Genomic DNA, 19,852 nt, shown 5'->3' with positions numbered 1-19,852 from the left:
CCATCAAGCCAGCCCCCCAACCATCAACCAGACCCCACCCATCAAGCCAGCCCCCCACCCATCAACCCAGTCCCCAACACCAACCCAGCCCCCCCCCCATCAAACCAGCCCCCACCCAGCAAGCTCAGCCCCCCACCCAGCAAGCCAGCCCTCCATCAACCCAGTCCCCAACACCAACCCAGCCCCCCAACCATCATGCCGGCCCCCCAACCATCAAGCTCAGCCCCCCACCCATCAAGCCAGCCCCCCCACCATCAACCAGCCCCCACCCATCGAGCCAGCCCCCCAACCATCAACCTTGAAGGTCATCCAGCTCCAAGGGACCTTGAAGCCTCTCCTGAGCACTCCAGAACCTCTCCTGAGCACTGCACAGCCTCTCCTGATCACCTCAAAGCCTCTCCTGAGCTCTCCAAGCCCCTTCTGAGCTCTCCAAGCCCCTTCTGAGGACTCCAGAGCCCCTCCTGAGCACCCCAGAGCCCCTCCTGAGCACCCCACAGCCTCTCCTGCAGCTCTCAGAGATCCCCTGGAGCCCTCCCTTGCAGCTCCACCGACCTGGTCCCCCTCTCTTTCCCCCTCTCCACACCATCCCCAGGTGGAGAGCCCAAGGCTGGGGCCAGTCCCCTCCCCCTGCAGGGGGTGAGGAGGGGGCAGGGACCCCAACCTTCCAGGCTCAGCCCCTGAGCAGCACTCATTCGTTCCACTGCTGGAAGGAAGGGCTCAGGGGAGGCTCAGCAGGGGCTGGGCTGGGGGTTGGGGGATTTTGGTTAGTGGAAGGAATTGTTCAGCAGCTCTGCACTGGGACATTCCTCTTCCTCCTCCTGTTGTCTTCTTCGAGGTCTTGTGGCTTCTTTTTTAACCTCCTCGGTCCCCTGGGGGCTGCTGGAGGGGGAGGGGGGGGCTGAGGGCACAGCGTGAGGCAGTGACTCCTCCGCTCCTCTCAACCCACTTGGAGAGCCCCAAAGCGAGGGGGGGGAGAAAGTGAGCGCAGCCTCCCCCTGCTTCTGAGGGAGCTGGGAGGGGCCCCTGGGGGAGGGGACAGAGGGGAGGTGGAGAGCATCCCCCTGGGGGTCTGTGGTGAGCTGAAAGGGTTGTGGTCCCCACTGGGGGGAGGGGACACAGGGGACGTGGAGAGCATCCCCCTGGGGGAGGGGACAGAGGGGAGATGGAGAGCATCCCCCTGAGGGTCTGTGGTGAGCTGGGAGGGTCGTGGTCCCCCTTGGGGGGAGGGGACACAAGGGAGGTGGAGAGCATCCCCCTGAGGGAGGGGACAGAGGGGAGGTGGAGAGCATCCCCCTGGAGGTCTATGGTGAGCTGAGAAGGTTGTGGTCCCCATTGGGGGGAGGGGACACAAGGGAGGTGGAGAGCATCCCCCTGAGGGTCTGTGGTTAGCTGAGAGGGTCGTGGTCCCCCTTGGGGGGAGGGGACACACGGGAGGGGACACAGGGGAGGTGGAGAGCATCCCCCCGGGGGATGGGGACCCAGGGGAAGTGGAGAGCATCCCTCTGAGGGTCTGTGGTGAGCTGAGAGGGTCGTGGTCCCCCTTGGGGGGAGGGGACACACGGGAGGGGACACAGGGGAGGTGGAGAGCATCCCCCCGGGGGATGGGGACCCAGGGGAAGTGGAGAGCATCCCTCTGAGGGTCTGTGGTGAGCTGGGAGGGTCGTGGGCCCCCCTGGGGGAGGGGACACAGGGGAGGTGGAGAGCATCCCCCTGGGGGTCTGTGGTGACCTGGGAGGGTCGTGGTCCCCCTTGGGGGGAGGGGACACAAGGGAGGTGGAGAGTATCCCCCTGGGGGTCTGTGGTGAGCTGGGAGGGTCGTGGGCCCCCCTGGGGGATGGGGAGACAGGGGAAGTGGAGAGCATCCCCCTGGGGAAGGGGACAGAGGGGAGGTGGAGAGCATCCCTCTGAGGGTCTGTGGTGAGCTGAGAGGGTCGTGGTCCCCCTTGGGGGGAGGGGACACAGGGGAGGTGGAGAGCATCCCCCTGGGGGTCTGTGGTGAGCTGGGAGGGTCATGGTCCCCCCTGGGGGAGGGGACACAGGGAGGTGGAGAGCATCCCCCTGAGGGTCTGTGATGAGCTGAGAGGGTCGTGGTCCCCCCTGGGGGGAGGGGACACAGGGGAGGTAGAGAGCATCCCCCTGGGGGTCTGTGGTGAGCTGGGAGGGTCGTGGTCCCCCCTGGGGGAGGGGACACAGGGGAGGTGGAGAGCATCTCCCTGAGGCTCTGTGGTGAGCTGGGAGGGTCGTGGTCCCCCTTGGGGGGAGGGGACCCAGGGGAGGTGGAGAGCATCCCCCTGAGGGTCTGTGGTGAGCTGGGAGGGTCGTGGTCCCCCCTGGGGGAGGGGGAGACAGGGGAAGCCAGGATCTGAGACCTCCCATGGGTGACAGCTGTGGGAGGCTTGCTGTGCCCACCAAGAGTGCTGAGGGGCAGCATGCAGCCCCTTCCCTCACCCCCCCTCCCCTGCTCCTCAGGTGCCTGCTGTGGCCAAAGCCCAGGGGAGAATGCAGAGCAGAGAGGGTTCAAGGTGAGAAGTTTAATGCCCAGCCAGAGACCCTGCTGGGGGCAAGAGACCAAACCTCTCCTGCTGAACCCTTGCCAGGAGGCTAACCCAGAGCTGCCACCTTGGCTCTTGCCCACTCCTGGGGGGGGTCTCTGCTGGCTCAGGCCTGCAGGGCTGGGCAGCACCCAGCTGCACCCACCCCAGGGCCACCCACTTCAGGCTGGGCACCTCCTGCCCTGCCCTGCCCTGCCTGCTCTGGGTCCCACCAAAGGTCTTGCTGGCAGCAGCTGCTGGCTGAGGACCTCCCAAGTCCATGTGGGGAGCCCCCAGGAAGGGCTCAGCTTGCCCCCTCCCAGGTCCCAGGTTTGAAGGTGGGAGGGGGGGGGAAGGGAAGGAGGATTTCCAAGCAGTTAATCCTCCATGAAGCATTTTAGGTCCTGAAGCATTTTAGGTCCTGAAGGTCCTCAGAGCACCAAGGCAGCAGATTTCATCCCCAGGTCTGCAGGAGGGGGCCCCTGGTGAGAGCAAAGCAGAGGAGGTGAGGAGGGAAACCGAGGCACAGAGGCTGGGGGGGGGGAAGCTGAGCCCAGCAGGGTGCTGGTGGAGCAGCCCCTGGCTGTGGGATGGTTTCCCCTTGAGCAACCACTCTGCACCCAGCCTGGCTGGGGGGCAGGAGGAGGAGGAGGGGGCCTCATCCTGGTGCTGGGGCCAGGGTGCAGACACCAACCCTGGAGCATCCTCAGGCAGGAGTGAGGAGGAAGAGGAGCAGCAGGAAGGGTCCCAGGGCCAGCAGCAGGGCGGTGGTGGAGCAGGATGCAGCAGCAGCAGCAGAGGAGGACTCACCTGGGGGGAGGGGAGGGGTGGGGAGGGGAGGGGAGGGGAGGGGAGGGGAGGGGAGGGGAGGGGAGGGGAGGGGAGGGGAGGGGAGGGGAGGGGAGGGGAAGGGAAGGGAAGGGAAGGGAAGGGAAGGGAAGGGAAGGGAAGGGAAGGGAAGGGAAGGGAAGGGAAGGGAAGGGAAGGGAAGGGAAGGGAAGGGAAGGGAAGGGAAGGGAAGGGAAGGGAAGGGAAGGGAAGGGAAGGGAAGGGAAGGGAAGGGAAGGGAAGGGAAGGGAAGGGAAGGGAAGGAAGGGAAGGGAAGGGAAGGGAAGGGAAGGGAAGGGAAGGGAAGGGAAGGGAAGGGAAGGGAAGGGAAGGGAAGGGAAGGGAAGGGAAGGGAAGGGGTTAGCCCTTGGCCACCCTTGAACCCCTTCCTCAGCTTGGGCTTCCCTCCCCAGCCCAGAGGAGCAAAGGCAGCCTGGGGTCAGCTCCAGCCTGGCACAGCCCTGCTGCCCTGCCCTGCCCTGCCCTGCTCCAAAGCCACTTCCAAGCCCCTCTGGCGTGGGCAGGGGGTGGGGGGGTGGGGGTTTACCTGCCCAGGAGCAGGGGGGCCTGAAGGTCAGGGAGGCATTGCTGGAGGACACAGGGTTGCTGGCCCTGCAGGTGTAGGTCTCCAGCGAGGGGTTGAAGGCCACCTGCAGCTTGGCACCGGCCAGCAGCGGCCGCCGGGGGGACAGCCACTCGTAGGTCACCCCCCCCAGCTCCTCCTCCGGCTCCACCTCGCACTCCAGGGTGGCTGAGCACAGCTCGGGCTCGGCCTTGCTCACCCTGACCCTCAGCGAGGGCTTCGGGACTCGATCTGCGGGGGGCAGGATGAGGGCAGAGCCTCCCCGGTGTCCCCTCCCCTCAGGGGGATGCTTTCCACCTCCCCTGGGTCCCCTCCCCCGTGTCGCCTCCCCCAGAGGGACCACGACCCTCCCAGCTCACCACAGACCCCCAGGGGGATGCTCTCCACCTCCCCTGTGTCCCCTCCCCGGTGTCCCTTCCCCAAGGGGGATGCTCTCCACCTCCCCTGGGTCCCCTTCCCCGCGTCCCCTCCCCCCAGGGGGGGCCCACGACCCTCCCAGCTTATCACAGACCCCCAGGGGGATGCTCTCCACCTCCCTTGTGTCCCCTCCCCCGTGTCCCCTCCTTAAGGGGGACCACGACCCTCCCAGCTCACCGTAGACCCTCAGGGGGATGCTCTCCACCTCCCCTGGGTCCCCTCCCCAAGGGGGCCCACGACCCTCCCAGCTCACCGTAGACCCTCAGGGGGATGCTCTCCACGTCCCCTGTGTCCCCTTCCCCATGTCCCCTCCCCCCAGGGGGGGCCCACGACCCTCCCAGCTTACCACAGACCCTCAGGTGGATGCTTTCCACCTCCCTTGTGTCCCCTTCCCCCAGGGGGATGCTCTCCACCTCCCCTGTGTCCCCTCCCCGGTGTCCCCTTCCCCAAGGGGGATGCTCTCCACCTCCCCTGTGTCCCCTTCCCCGCGTCCCCTCCCCCCAGGGGGGGGCCCACGACCCTCCCAGCTCACCGTAGACCCTCAGGGGGATGCTCTCCACGTGCACCTCGCCCTGCTCTTGCTCCAGGTACACCTGGTAGGTGCTGCTGTCGTTCTTGCGCAGGGGGCTGATGCGGAGGCTGTTGTTGGGGAGCAGCTCCAGGCGGCCCCGGTAGTCTTTGCTGGGGTACTGCACCTCGCTGCCGCGGTCCCTGACGGCCACCTTCAGCTCCCGGCCTCGCCTCCAGTGCACCCGGTGCAAGGCGGAGAGGTTCTGCCGGCTGGGGCTGAGCAGAGCCGCCCCCTGGACGGCCCCCAGCACCTCCTCCCGGCCTCCCCCTGCCCAAGCTGCCCGGGGGAAGAGGAGGACCGAAAGCTGCTCGGCCGAGCAGGCTGCAGCCCCAGAGCCCTTCCCGCAGCTGCTCCCAGCTCCCCCCTCCCCGGGAGATGCAATTTGCCCTCTCCTCACCTCGGAGATGTGTGCCGAGGTCACAGGGTGCCCAGCGCGGGCTCAGCACCCACCCTGAGCTTCCCTCCCCCCCCCCCAAGTTTGGTCTTCTTTTGCTTTCCGTTTTGGGTCCACTCTCCCCTCCCCCCCTCCCCCCCCCCCACCACCTCCAGGCTCACCCAGAGCAGCCCTCAGCCCCCAGGCTCGGTGGTGACCGCTCCAGGGGGGCTCCCCTCGTGGGGATGGAGCTGGTTGGGTCCCACCTTGGGCACAGCCCCGGGGTGGGGAAAGCCAGGGATGAGAGCAGGAGGGGGGGAAAGGGCTCCCCAGAGGCTCACCCCCAAGGTCCTCCCCAGAGGTTCACCCCCAAGGTCCTCCCCAGAGGCTCACCCCCAAGGTCCTCCCCACAGGCTCACCCCCAAGGTCCTCCCCACAGGCTCACCCCCAAGGTCTTCTCCAGAGGTTCACCCCCAAGGTCCTCCCCAGGCTCACCCCCAAGGTCCTCCCCAGAAGCTCACCCCCAAGGTCCTCCTCAGGCTCACCCCCAAGGTCCTCCCCAGAGGTTCACCCCCAAGGTCCTCCCCAGAGGTTCACCCCCAAGGTCCTCCCCAGAAGCTCACCCCCAAGGTCCTCCCCACAGGCTCACCCCCAAGGTCCTCCCCAGAGGTTCACCCCCAAGGTCCTCCCCAGAAGCTCACCCCCAAGATCCTCCCCAGAAGCTCACCCCCAAGGTCCTCTCCAGAGGTTCACCCCCAAGGTCCTCCCCAGAAGCTCACCCCCAAGATCCTCCCCAGAAGCTCACCCCCAAGGTCCTCCCCAGAAGCTCACCCCCAAGGTCCTCTCCAGAGGTTCACCCCCAAGGTCCTCCCCACAGGCTCACCCCCAAGGTCCTCCCCAGAGGTTCATCCCCAAAGTCCTCCCCACAGGCTCACCCCCAAGGTCCTCCCCAGGCTCACCCCCAAGGTCCTCCCCAGAGGTTCACCCCCAAGGTCCTCCCCAGAGGTTCACCCCCAAGGTCCTCCCCAGGCTCACCCCCAAGGTCCTCCCCAGGCTCACCCCCAAGGTCCTCCCCACAGGCTCACCCCCAAGGTCCTCCTCAGGTTCACCCCCAAGGTCCTCCCCACAGGCTCACCCCCAAGGTCCTCCCCAGAAGCTCACCCCCAAGGTCCTCCCCAGGCTCACCCCCAAGGTCCTCCCCAGAGGTTCACCCCCAAGGTCCTCTCCAGAGGTTCACCCCCAAGGTCCTCCCCAGAAGCTCACCCCCAAGGTCCTCCCCAGAGGCTCACCCCCAAGGTCCTCCCCAGAAGCTCACCCCCAAGGTCCTCCCCAGAGGTTCACCCCCAAGGTCCTCTCCAGAGGTTCACCCCCAAGGTCCTCCCCAGAAGCTCACCCCCAAGGTCCTCCCCAGGCTCACCCCCAAGGTCCTCCCCAGAGGTTCACCCCCAAGGTCCTCTCCAGAGGTTCACCCCCAAGGTCCTCCCCAGAAGCTCACCCCCAAGGTCCTCCCCAGAGGCTCACCCCCAAGGTCCTCCCCAGAAGCTCACCCCCAAGGTCCTCCCCAGAGGTTCACCCCCAAGGTCCTCCCCAGGCTCACCCCCAAGGTCCTCCCCAGAGGCTCACCCCCAAGGTCCTCCCCAGAGGGTCACCCCCAAGGTCCTCCCCAGGCTCACCCCCAAGGTCCTCCCCAGACGCTCACCCCCAAGGTCCTCCCCAGAGGTTCACCCCCAAGGTCCTCCCCACAGGCTCACCCCCAAGGTCCTCCCCAGGCTCACCCCCAAGGTCCTCCCCACAGGCTCACCCCCAAGGTCCTCCCCACAGGCTCACCCCCTAATTCCTCCCCACAGGCACATCTCCATGGTGCTCCACCACCCCCCCCCCCCCACAACCCACCACCCTCCCCCACCCCTGCCCCCCTGCCCCGAGGAACCCCCCCCCCTCCCCCTCCCCCCACCTTGCACAACGAAGAGGAGGAAGAGAAGCAGCGCCGGGAGCTCCGCTGCCGTCTCCTCGTGGTGCCCACCCCCAGGGCTCATGGTGGGAACCTTCCTCACCGGGCAAGCTGCTCCCTGAGGACCCCCCACCCCCAGACCTGCACCCCTCTGCCAGCACCCTTGAAGTGAAAGCAGGAAGGGGGCTGGGGGGGTGGCAGCTGCGTGGCTGGAGGCGGCGGGGTTCCGCTTCCGTGTCGGAGGGGGAACCCCAAAGCCTCTGTTGCTGCCCCCCTCCTCCCCCCCCCAGATAATGACTGAGGGCAGGCAGCAGCTCCAGAGCTCTGTGGGGACACCCACAGGCCCCTGAGCCCCCCCCTTTACCCCCCATCCCCCCCTCATTCTGGTGGTGAATGGTGCCACAGCCAGCTGGCAGCCAGGCACCGGGGGGAGGGATCAGTGCTGGGCCCCAGCCTGATCAATATCCTCATTGATGAGCTGGAGGAGGGGATGGAGTCAGCCAGCAGCACATTTGCAGCTGACCCCAAGCTGGGAGCAGTCAGGGGGCAGAAGGGCTCTGCAGAAGGACCTGGCCAGGCTGGGCAGAGGGGCAGAGGCCAACAGGATGGCACCCAACAAGTGCCAGGGGCTGCACCTTGGCCACAGCAACCCCAGGCAGAGCTACAGGCTGGGGGCAGAGTGGTGCTGAGGGCCAGGAGGGTGGTGAGAGCCTGACCCAGGCTGCTCAGGGCAGTGCTGGAGTCTCCATCCCTGGAGGAGGCTTCCCCCAGCCCCGGAGCTGTGGTGCTGAGGGCCCTGGGGGGGTGGTGAGAGCCTGACCCAGGCTGCCCCAGGGCAGTGCTGGAGTCTCCATCCCTGGAGTCTCCTTCCCCCAGCCCCAGAGCTGTGGTGCTGAGGGCCAGGAGGGTGTTGAGAGCCTGGCCCAGGCTGCTCAGGGCAGTGCTGGAGTCTCCATCCCTGGAGGGCTTCCCCAGCCCCGGAGCTGTGGTGCTGAGGGCCAGGAGGGTGGTGAGAGCCTGGCCCAGGCTGTCCCAGGGCAGTGCTGGAGTCTCCAGCCCTGGAGGAGGCTTCCCCCAGCCCCAGAGCTGTGGTGCTGAGGGCCCTGGGGGGGTGTTGAGAGCCTGGCCCAGGCTGCTCAGGGCAGTGCTGGAGTCTCCATCCCTGGAGTCTCCTTCCCCCAGCCCCAGAGCTGTGGTGCTGAGGGCCCTGGGCTGGTGGTGCCCTGGGGCAGTGCCAGGGCAGGGTTGGACTCCGGGACCCTGAAGCTCTTCTCCACCCCACAACAACTGCAGGAGAGGGGAGGGCAGAGCCCTGCTCCGACCCCCAGCTCGCTGCCCTCCCGGCGGGGGGGAGGGGGGGGCAGAGCTTTCCGAGCCGGGAGATGAATCCCGGCCTGGATTCCTTCCCCCAAAGTCATCTCCGGGGGCTTCGGTCGGCAGCGGCCGAGGGCTGCACGGAGCGGAGCGACCCCCGCGTCGGGGGGGGGGGGGAGGAAAACGGCCGTCGGAGTCTTCCCACGCAGCCCCCTCCCCACCCCCCCCAGCCCCGGGGCCGACCCCAGCCCCGAACAAAAGGGAGCCGGCGGCGCCCGCTGAGCCCTGACCCAGTTTAATGCCAGCCCCTGGCGCTGGAGCGCTGATGGCACCGCGGCAGGGGCCGGAGTTGGGGGGGGAGAGGTTGGCAGGGGGTGGGGGGAGACGTCGGTAGGGGGTGGGGGGAGACGTCGGCAAGGGGTGGGGGGAAACGTCGGCAGGGAGTGGGGGGGAGACGTCGGTAGGGGATGGGGGAGACGTCGGCAGGGGGTGGGAGGGAGACGTCGGCAAGGGGTGGGGGGAGACGTCGGCAAGGGGTGGGGGGAGACGTCGGCAAGGGGTGGGGGGAGACGTCGGTAGGGGGTGGGGGGAGACGTCGGCAGGGGGTGGGGGGGACGTCGGTAGGGGGTGGGGGGAGACGTCGGCAGGGGGTGGGGGGAGACGTCGGCAAGGGGTGGGGGGAGACGTCGGTAGGGGGTGGGGGGGAGACGTCGGTAGGGGGTGGGGGGAGACGTCGGTAGGGAGTGGGGGGAGACGTCGGCAGGGGGTGGGGGAGACGTCGGCAGGGGGTGGGGGGGGAGACGTCGGCAGGGGGTGGGGGGAGACGTCGGTAGGGGGTGGGGGGAGACGTCGGCAGGGAGTGGGGGGAGACGTCGGTAGGGGATGGGGGGAGACGTCGGTAGGGGGTAGGGGGGAGACGTCGGTAGGGGGTGGGGGGAGACGTCGGTAGGGGGGGGGGGGGAGACGTCGGTAGGGGATGGGGGGAGACGTCGGTAGGGGATGGGGGGAGACGTCGGTAGGGGGTGGGGGGGAGACGTCGGCAGGGGGTGGGGGGAGACGTCGGTAGGGGGTGGGGGGAGACGTCGGTAGGGAGTGGGGGGGAGACGTCGGTAGGGGGTAGGGGGGAGACGTCGGTAGGAGCTCACCGCCCCCACCGCCGCCGCGGCTGGATCACCGGCGAGGGATCCAGCGGATCCCCAGCCCCCTGCGCGGCCCGGGGCGGGGGGCGGGGGGCGGGGGGCTGCTGGAGGGCAGCCGGGAGAGGGCGAAGCAGCTCCCGGGCAGGGAGCGAAGGGCTGCGCAGGAAGCCCGCGAGCAGCAGCTCATTAGCATAAATTAAGGCAGCCCAGCGGCGGGGGGGGGAGGGTGGGGAGGTGGGGAGGGGGAGGGGCTTGTTGCCCACCCCCTCCCCCTCCCCCCGCCCCCTCCCGGGGCTCTCTGGTGTCTCCTTCAGACCTTTCCCCTCGGCCGGGGTCCGGCTCCTGCTTTAAGCCCTGGCAGCAGCCTGGCTGAGGAGGGAAGGGCTTGGGGCTGGGTCTTGCCCGCACCTCAAACCCGTGTGGGACCTTCTCCATCCTGAGCAAGCCCCCTCCCCAAAGCCCCCTCCCCCCCCCCAAAGTTTTGTTCAGCTGAGGTCTGGGTGGTCTCTGGGTGCTGGCAGAAGAGGTCCCCCGGGGGGAGGGGAAGGTCCTGGGGAGGCTCTGGGAGAGGTGGTGGCGGCCAGCAGGAGCTGGAGGTGAGGTCTGCAGAGGGCATCAAGGAGCTCCTGGTGCCTGCAAGGGGATGGGTGAGGCTCAGGACCCCGCCAGCAGACCCCCACAGCCCCCTCCCCCCACCCAGGGTCTCCCCCTCCCCATGCCCAGTACCTCTGTGTAGGCAGTGGAGACCAAAGCTGGGTTCAGCCTCTTCCTCCTCAGGGAAGGAGACTGCAGGGGGTCGAAGCTGCTGTTAGCCCAGGAGCAAGGGGGTGGGGGGGAGTGAGGAACCCACCCCCGGGGGCTGGGGGGGGTCCTGTGCCCACTCTGAAGGGATCTGAGGTCCCACCAGCTCCACCTCACCTTCCTGGTGGCCTGAACTGTGGCATAGATGGTGGAGCTCTGGGGGTCCTGAGGTCGGTTGGGGTCCTGCTGGGGGGGGGGAAAGGCTCAGGGTGGAGGTGGAAAAACAACCCCCAAGTGTGGGGGGAGGGGGAGAGGGGAAAGGGGGAGAGGGGAAGGGGAGAGGGGAAAGGGGGAGAGGGGAAGGGGAGAAGGAGGGGAGGGGGAGAGGGGAAGGGGAGAGGGGAAGGGGAGAGGGGAAGGGGAGAGGGGAGGGGGAGAGGGGAAGGGGAGAAGGAGGGGAAGGGAAGGAGGGGAAGGGAAGGAGGGGAAGGGAAGGAGGGGAAGGAGAGGGGGAGAGGGGAAAGGGAGAGGGGAAGGGGGAGAGGGGAAGGGGAGGAGGGGAAGGGGAGGAGGGGAAGGGGAGAGGGGAAGGGGGAGAGGGAGAGGGGAGAAGCCCCTACCTGTGCCTTGGTGGAGACCAGGGCGTAGATGGTGCTGCCTGCCGCGGGGCTCTGGCTGCTGCCGTTCTGGGGAGGGGGCAGAAAGCAAACCCAGGCTGGTGAGAGGACACAGCTGGGGGGGTGGGGGACACCCTGCCAGAGGCCACATCCCTCTGGGCAGCACGGGGGAGGGGGACAGCCAAGGGACATCCCTCCCTCCCCTCCCCTCCCCCAGCACTCACCAGGGCTTGGCTGGCTCGGGCTTTGCCTACCTCCTCGTAGACAGTCAGCATCTGCTCGTCGTGCCCTGGGGAGGGGGAGTCAAGGGGGGGACATTCCTGAGCTCCCCTAAGCTGAGGAAGGGGTTCAGGCCTCAAGCAAAGCAAAGCAGGAGGAGGAGGAGGAGGAAGGAGGAGGAGGGAGGAGGAGAAGGAGGAGGAGGAAGGAAGAGAAGGAGGAAGGAGGAGGAGGAAGGAAGAAGAAGGAGGAAGGAGGAGGAGGAAGGAAGAGAAGGAGGAGGAGGAAGGAGGAGAAGGAGGAGGAAGGAGGAGAAGGAGGAGGAGAAGGAGGAGGAAGGAGGAGGAGAAGGAGGAGGAGGAAGGAGGAGAAGGAGGAGGAGGAAGGAGGAGAAGGAAGGAGGAGAAGGAGGAGGAGGAAGGAGGAGAAGGAGGAGGAAGGAGGAGAAGGAGGAGGAGAAGGAGGAGAAGGAAGGAGGAGAAGGAGGAGGAGGAAGGAGGAGAAGGAGGAGGAGGAAGGAGGAGAAGGAGGAGGAGGAAGGAGGAGAAGGAGGAGGAGGAAGGAGGAGAAGGAGGAGGAGGAGGAAGGAGGAGAAGGAGGAGGAGGAAGGAGGAGAAGGAGGAGGAAGGAGGAGAAGGAGGAGGAGGAAGGAGGAGAAGGAAGGAGGAGAAGGAGGAGGAGGACGGAGGAGAAGGAGGAGGAGGAAGGAGGAGAAGGAGGAGGAGGAAGGAGGAGAAGGAGGAGGAGGAAGGAGGAGAAGGAGGAGGAGGTGGAGAGAAGGAGGAGGTGGAGGAGAAAGGGAAGAGGAGAAGGAGGAGGAGGTCCCCTGGCGACTGGGCCGACCTGCATCACCGGCAGGGGGGAGGGAGGGAGGGATGGGAAGAGCTGAGGACCATCCAAAGAGGTCTCCCCAGATCCCATGGGATGAGACCTCCAGGTTGGGACACAGGTGCCCGGGCTTGCTGGGGGGGCTTCATCCTGCTCCTCAGCCTGCAGCACCCTGCACCAGCAGAGGCTTGGTGGCCTCTGCAGGGCCTGGCAGGGGAGGGGGGGGGTCAGGGTGAGAGGGTCCCAAGGCTCATCCCACCTCACCCTGGCAGAAGGGAGAAGCCCAGGGTCAGGGTGGAGGAGGTTAGGAGCAGGGCAGCAGGCAGGAGGAGGGCAGGGCAGGCAGAGCCAACCCCCCCCACAGCTAACCCCCCCCCCCCCAAACCCCCTCACCCAGGGACAAACCTTCTGGGAGGTCCTTCTGTGGCTTCCTCCTCCGGCAGCAGAAGGCTCCAAGGGCTATGGAGATGGCCAGCAGCAGAGCCAGGGGCACAGCCAGCATCCACCAGCGCCCTGGGAAGGGAGGAGAGGAGGAGGGAAGACCTCTGATGGCCCAAAGCTGCCCAGGGCAGTGGTGGAGGCCCTGCAGGGCTGTGGTGCTGAGGGCCACGGCTTGGTGCTGCCCTGGCAGGGCTGGGTCCAGGCTTGGCCTCCAGGACCTGAGAGGTCTCTGCCAGCCAAACCCATTCCAGGATTCCACACATTCTGCTGGCACCACCATGCCCCCCACAGCTCCCCCTGCCCCAGGAGGGGGGCACCAGAGGCCGTGGAGGCTGCTGGGACCCCAAACCTCTGCTTGGCTGGGGAGCAAACTACCTGAGGCTGCAGCTTGGCAGGCAGCTGAGACATCAGTGCTGGCCACCACCCAGCTCACAGGGTTGCTGGCATTGCAGTGGCACAGGACGGCCTCAGCACCTTCCTGGACCTCCAGGTGCAGCCAGGATTGGTTCCCAGCCAGGGCAGCCCCGGGGCAGGACCAGCTGTAGGAGATGCTGCCGGCAGCAGGCAGGCTGCAGAGCAGGGAGAGGTTGCAGCAGCCCTGCTCCCGGTGCACGATGTGGGTCTCCAGCAGGGGCTGGGGGAGAGGCTCTGGGGGGAGGGGACAGCCGGTGAGAGGGGGACGGTGGGGATGCAGCAGGGGGGCTTGGGGGAGGGTGTGGGGGGGTCCTGGTGACTCACCCCACACCACCACCTGGAAGCAGAAGGTGGTGACAGCCCCTGAAGGGTGCCCGAACTCCACCAGGTAGAGCCCGGAGTCGGCTGCGCTGGTGGGGCTGAGCTGCAGGGAGGGCTCTGGCCACTGGAAAGTGACTCTGCCGGCGAAGGGACTCGGGAAGGAGGTGGCAGTTCCGTTCCGGACCTCCAGGATCCGCTGCTGCCGTTCCTTGTCCAGATTCAGCTTCCACGCAAGCTCCTGCCACGGCTCCCGAGGCTCCTTGGGCAGCAGCCGCAGAGCTCCAGGGGCAGCCACAGCTTGTTCCTGGCACCCCTGGTGCCCTGCGGCTGAGGAGGGGCAGGGAGGGAGCTCAGGGCCGGGCAGATGCTCCCTCCGTGCGGCACCACCGCTGCGGGGTCCCTCGGCCCCCAGCCCAGCGCCTGGGGATCCCTCTCTGGGAGCCTCAGACAGCGAAGGGCAGGAGGAACCCGACCCCAGCCCGCCCCCAGGCTGCAGAGCTGGCTGCCTGCTCCTCGGCAGCCCCAGGGAAGTGGAGCTGCAGGGTGGCAGAGGAGGAGGAACTGGAACTGGCTCCCCCAGAGCCTGCTCAGGGCTGGCTGCAGGCACGGAAAGGAGCAGGGCAGGGCTGGGGCCCCCCCGGGCTGGGCGCTGGGGGCAGCCCACAGCTGCGATCCTGGGGGCAGCCAACCTCCACCCACCCCTCAGGACCCTCCCTGGGCAGCAGCTGCAGAGCTCCAGGGGCAGCCACAGCTTGTTCCTGGCACCCCTGGTGCCCTCTGGCTGAGGAGGGGCAGGGAGGGAGCTCAGGGCTGGGAGATGCTGCATGGCCTCTGCAGCTCCCCCTCCCCCCGGCCCCACTGCCCCTCCTGCTCCCCAGGGCTGAGCTCAGCCTGGCTCTCGGGGCTCAGGCTTGGGCTCCTCACTGCCAGCAGCACCTTGAGGCCTGCAGCAGGGCCAGGGAAGGGCAACAGAGCTGGGGAAGGCTCTGGAGAAGAGGGCTGGGGGGGGAGGAGCAGCTGAGGAGGCTGAGGGGAGACCTTCTGCCTCTCCACAGCTCCCTGAGAGGAGGCTGCAGCCAGGCTGGGGGTTGAGCTCTTCTCAGGAGAGCAGAGGAAATGGCCTCAAGATGCCCCAGGGCTGCCCATGAGAAGAAGCTTCCCCCCTGCAAGGCTGCCCCAAGCCTGGCCCAGCCTGCCCAGGGCGCTGCTGGAGCCCCCAAGCCCCGGAGGGCTCCCAGGACCCTGTGGCCACAGCCCCTGGGGCCAGGGGTCGGTGCCCAGCCTGGGGTTGGGCTGCTGCTTGGCCTGGATGCTCTCAGGAGGCTTTTCCAGCCCAAACCATTCCAGGACCCCAGGGAACTCTCCCACTCCTCCCTGCAGCCCCCCCTGCAGGACCCCACTCTCGGGGTCCCCCTGAGCACCCAGCCTTCTGCTTTCAGTTTTGCTTTGGGGGAGGGGGGAGGCAGGGGAAAAGGGGGAGGGGGGAAGGCAATTGTTTCCTCCCCCCCAGCCCCCAGAGACTGCTCTGAGCCCAGGCCAAGTCCTTGCCTTGCTCCTTGGGGGTGGCAGAATGAGACCCAGCCCAGCCCAGCCCTGCAGGTTCCCAAAGCAAACCTCAAGCCCAAGCTGCTGGGGCAGAGGCTGGGCACAGCTCACTGCAGGGCTGCCTGCCCCCCACCCCAGGAGCCCCAGGGAGGCTTCCTCCACCAGCCCCATGGATGCCCAAACCCCTCCAGCCCCATGGATTCCTCCTCCACCAGCCCCATGGATACCCAAACCCCACAGCCCCTAAGGATTCCTCCTCCACCAGCCCTATGGACACCCAAACCCCTCCAGCCCCAAGGATTCCTCATCCCTATGGATACCCAAACCCCACAGCCCCCAAGGATGCTTCCTCCCTGTGGACACCCAAACCCCACAGGCCCAAGGATGCTTCCTCCACCATCCCTATGGATGCCCAAACCCCTCCAGCCCCAAGGATTCTTCATCCCCATGGATACCCAAACCCTACACCCCCCAGGGATGCTTCCTCCCTATGGATCCCCAAACCCCTCCAGCCCCAAGGATGCTTCCTCCACCATCCCTATGGATACCCAAACCCCCCCAGCCCCATGGATTCCTCCTCCACCGGCCCCATGGATGCCCAAACCCCTCCAGCCCCATGGATTCCTCCTTCACCATCCCTATGGATACCCAAACCCCTCCAGCCCCATGGATTCCTCCTCCACCAGCCCCATGGATGCCCAAACCCCTCCAGCCCCATGGATTCCTCCTTCACCATCCCCATGGATCCCCAAACCCTTCCAGCCCCAAGGATTCCTCCTCCACCATCCCCATGGCTCCCCAACCCCCAACCCTTCCATGGCTCCATGGAACTCTCCCATCCCTCCCTGCACCTCCACCCCTGGAGGACCCCACGCTGGGGCTCCCCATCCCCATCCCCACTGGAATGGGTGGTGCAGAGAGGTTGGAGGTGCTCCAGGCAGGGCTGGAAGAGCTCCTGAGCCACCTTGGGAGGGGGGATGGGAGGGGGGGAGATGCCTGTGGCCACACCAAGGAGGTTGGAACTGGCTGAGCCTCAGGCTCCCCCCCCCCCAACCCCAACCCATCCCCAGGGGGCTCAGCCATGCCCCAAGCTCCTTCCTCACCCATCCAGCCTCAGGTCCAGGAGGAATTTTGCCCTCTGGGCCCCCTCTGTGCTCTGTCTCCCTGCTGGCCCTGCAGCCCTGGCAGCCCAGGCCGGATGCTGAGGGCTCTGCAGGAGGAGAGATAAAAGCCAAAGCCCCTGCACCACCCCCACCCCCCACCCCCCCGGGGGCCCCACTGCTTCCTCAGGGCTGCCTGTGGTGGGACCCTGCACAGCCCCAGCCCTGCAGCTGCTCTGCACAGCCAGCGAGGCAGGAGGGCTGGGCTGAGCCCCCCCCAGCCCCCCAGCAGGGCTTTGCCTGCCCCCAGCCAGCCCTGACCCCCACCCATGCCTGGGGGTCACCCCCAGACCCCCTCCAGCTCCTGGAACACCTCCTCCCAGCCAGCCCTGACCCCCATCCATGCCTAGGGGTCACCCCCAGACCCCAGAACACCTCCTCCCAGTCACCCCTGACCCCCACCCATGCCTGGGGGTCACCCCCAGACCCCCTCCAGCTCCTGGAACACCTCCCCCCAGCCAGCCCTGACCCCCACCCATGCCTGGGGGTCACCTCCAGACCCCAGAACACCTCCTCCCAGTCACCCCTGACCCCCATCCATGCCTAGGGGTCACCCCCAGACCCCAGAACACCTCCTCCCAGTCACCCCTGACCCCCATCCATGCCTGGGGGTCACCCCTCCAGACCCCAGAACACCTCCTCCCAGTCACCCCTGACCCCCATCCATGCCTGGGGGACCCCTCCAGACCCCCTCCAGCTCCTGGAACACCTCCCCCCAGCCAGCCCTGACCCCCACCCATGCCTGGGGGACCCCCCCAGACCCCCTCCAGCTCCTGGAACACCTCCCCCCAGCCAGCCCTGACCCCCACCCATGCCTGGGGGTCACCTCCAGACCCCCTCTAGCTCCTGGAACACCTCCCCCCAGCCACCCCTGACCCCCACCCATGCCTGGGGGTCACCCCCAGACCCCCTCCAGCTCCTGGAACACCTCCCCCCAGTCACCCCTGACCCCCACCCATGCCTGGGGGTCACCCCTCCAGACCCCAGAACACCTCCTCCCAGTCACCCCTGACCCCCACCCATGCCTGGAGGACCCCCCCAGACCCTCTCCAGCCCCTGGAACACCTCCCCCCAGCCAGGGAGCATCCAGGCTGGGGACCCCAGCCCCTCTTCCACCCCCTGCCCTCCCAGCAGAGGTCCCTGGGCTTAGGAGGAAGCCTCTCAGCCCCCAGCAGCTGCCCTGGGAGGCTGGGGGGGAGGTGCTGAGCTGGCTCAGAGGGCACCCCCGGGGCGGGGGTGGGGGGCAGCAGGAGGGGGGCAGGGCAGGCCGTGGCTGCTGCTGTGCCAGGGCTGTGCCCTCCTCCGGCCCAGGCTGCCCCCCGGTGGCACCGCCTGGGAGCCTCTGCCCAGCTCTGCCGGCTCCACCTTCCCCCGGGGCAGGGCAGCTGGAAGACCCCCGCCCCAAAGACCCCTCCCCTCCCCACCCCCCAAACCCCACCCCCGACCCCCCCCCACGCCCTGCCCTGCTCCACCTCCCCAGGGCCCCTGCAGCCTGAGCTCAGCTCCCGTGGCCGCCCCTGGCACCCAGCCCCTGGCACCCAGCTCCTGGCACCCAGCCCCTGGCACCCAGCCCCTGGCACCCAGCCCCTGGCACCCAGCCCCTGGCACCCAGCCCCTGGCAGCTCCTGACCCTGTGGCACTCCCCCTGCCCAGCAGGGCTCACCCAGCACCACCACCCAGCACCACCCCCAGCACCACCAACCCCCCCTCTGTGCAATGAGGCTGAGCAAACCCAGTGCCCCCCCAGCCCTCCCAGTGCCCCCTCCCAGCCCTTTCAGCGACCCCCCCCCAAGCCCTCTCAGTAACCCCCCCCAAGCCCTCCCAGGGCCCTTCAGCCCTCCCAGTGCAACCCCCCAGCCCTCCCAGTGCCCCTCAAGCCCTCCCAGTGCCCCTCAAGCCCTCCCAGTGCCCCTCAAGCCCTCCCAGTGCCCCCCAGCCCTCTCAATGACCCCCCCCAGCCCTCCCAGCGACCCCCCCAGCCCTTTCAGTGACCCCCCCCAAGCCCTCCCAGTGGCCCCCAGCCCTTCCCAGTGCCCCCTCCCAGCGCACCCCCTAGCTCTCTCAGTGACCCCCCCAAGCCCTCTCAGCGACCCCTCCCCAGCCCTCCCAGCGCCCCCCAGCCCTCCCATCGCACCCCCCCCCCGTCCCCTTCCTCACCTCGGCCACCTGCAGCCAGCAGCCCCTGGCACAGCAGCAGCAGCCAGGCCGGGGGGCAGCGGCAGCCTCCCCCCAGAGGCATCTCCAGACGCCCCCCGCCCCCCCCGGAGGAGCCTCCTGCGCCCAGCACGGTGCCCGAAGACCAACTTCCTCCCCGGGCAGGGCTCCTTGCCCCCCTCCTCCTCCTCCTCTTCCTCCTCTTTGGGATCTCCCCACCCCCCTCCCTGCTCTCCTCCAGCCCAGGGTGGGCTCCGGGCTGGCTTTGGGGTCCCCGGGGGGGGGGGGGGGGGGCCGGGCCGGCTGCTGGCCGCCCCTGCGGTGCTGAGCCGGCTGTGGCCCCGCAGAGGAAGCTGATTCGAATCACCCAGGGCCCCGGGGGGGGGGGGGGGGGGGGTGGGGAAGGTTTTTAATGTGGGGGGAGGTTGGTCAGGAGGGGGAAGCTGCACCCAGGCACAGCCTGCCCGCGGTGGGTGACGTGGCCAGCACCACAGCCACGGGGCAGGGCAGGCTCCCAGCAGCAGGATTTGGCCCCCCCGGGGTGGAGGGAGCAGTGCCAGCCTCAGGGACCCCCTCCCCACTCAAGCTCAGGGGGGAGAGGGCAGCAGCACAGCCTCAGGGAGGAGGCTCCCAGTTGATTCTAGGGAGGGGCAGCTGGGGTGGATCCTGCTCCCCCCACCCTGTGCTTCCCACCCCAATTCCCTTAGCACAGCCATGCAGACCATCCTCATCCTCCTCCTCCTCATCTCCTCCTCCTTCTTCTTCCTCACCCAAGGTAAGCACGGGGGGGGGAAGAAGAATCCTTGGGGGCTGTGGGGTTTGGGTGTCCATGGGGCTGGTGGAGGAGGAATCCATGGGGCTGGAGGGGTTTGGGTGTCCATGGGGCTGGTGGAGGAGGAATCCATGGGGCTGGAGGGGTTTGGGTGTCCATGGGGCTGGTGGAGGAGGAATCCTTGGGGGCTGTGGGGTTTGGGCATCCATGGGGATGGTGGAGGAGGAATCCTTAGGGGCTGGAAGGGTTTGGGCATCCATGGGGCTGGTGGAGGAGGAATCCATTGGGGCTGGAGGGGTTTGGGTGTCCATGGGGATGGTGGAGGAGGAATCCTTAGGGGCTGTGGGGTTTGGGTGTCCATGGGGCTGGTGGAGGAAGCCTCCCTGGGGCTCCTGGGGTGGGGGGCAGGCAGCCCTGCAGTGAGCTGTGCCCAGCCTCTGCCCCAGCAGCTTGGGCTTGAGGTTTGCTTTGGGAACCTGCAGGGCTGGGCTGGGCTGGGTCTCATTCTGCCACCCCCAAGGAGCAAGGCAAGGACTTGGCCTGGGCTCAGAGCAGTCTCTGGGGGCTGGGGGGGAGGAAACAATTGCCTTCCCCCCTCCCCCTTTTCCCCTGCCTCCCCCCTCCCCCAAAGCAAAACTGAAAGCAGAAGGCTGGGTGCTCAGGGGGACCCCGAGAGTGGGGTCCTGCAGGGGGGGCTGCAGGGAGGAGTGGGAGAGTTCCCTGGGGTCCTGGAATGGTTTGGGCTGGAAAAGCCTCCTGAGAGCATCCAGGCCAAGCAGCAGCCCAACCCCAGGCTGGGCACCGACCCCTGGCCCCAGGGGCTGTGGCCACAGGGTCCTGGGAGCCCTCCAGGGCTTGGGGGCTCCAGCAGTGCCCTGGGCAGGCTGGGCCAGGCTTGGGGCAGCCTTGCAGGGGGGAAGCTCCTTCTCATGG

At 67.9% G+C, this 19,852-nt stretch overlaps 2 protein-coding genes across 2 annotated transcripts; both read right to left on the bottom strand.

The window, feature by feature from the left end:
* Positions 1-2,962: 2,962 nt before the first annotated feature.
* LOC104302927 (CD48 antigen) lies at positions 2,963-7,339 on the bottom strand. Its single transcript, XM_054177516.1, has 4 exons — positions 7,258-7,339; positions 4,892-5,206; positions 3,907-4,173; positions 2,963-2,997 (listed from the first exon to the last, which is right to left on the bottom strand). Exons 1-4 carry the CDS (start codon positions 7,337-7,339, stop codon positions 2,963-2,965), a joined length of 699 nt encoding a protein of 232 aa, XP_054033491.1.
* Positions 7,340-9,738: 2,399 nt separating this feature from the next.
* On the bottom strand, positions 9,739-18,232 carry CD244 (CD244 molecule). The gene is made up of 9 exons (XM_054177515.1): positions 18,151-18,232; positions 13,292-13,615; positions 12,929-13,201; positions 12,518-12,625; positions 11,290-11,354; positions 11,069-11,134; positions 10,626-10,694; positions 10,418-10,493; positions 9,739-9,863 (listed from the first exon to the last, which is right to left on the bottom strand). The coding sequence occupies exons 1-9, from the start codon at positions 18,230-18,232 to the stop codon at positions 9,739-9,741; spliced, it is 1,188 nt and encodes a 395-aa protein (XP_054033490.1).
* Between the last annotated feature and the right edge of the window lie 1,620 nt (positions 18,233-19,852).

The sequence above is a fragment of the Dryobates pubescens genome, chromosome 41, assembly GCF_014839835.1.
Source record: "Dryobates pubescens isolate bDryPub1 chromosome 41, bDryPub1.pri, whole genome shotgun sequence".
Taxonomy (NCBI): Eukaryota; Metazoa; Chordata; class Aves; order Piciformes; family Picidae; genus Dryobates; species Dryobates pubescens.
The sequence above is the reverse complement of the archived record's forward strand: the minus strand, read 5'-3'. Positions and strand labels throughout refer to the sequence as shown.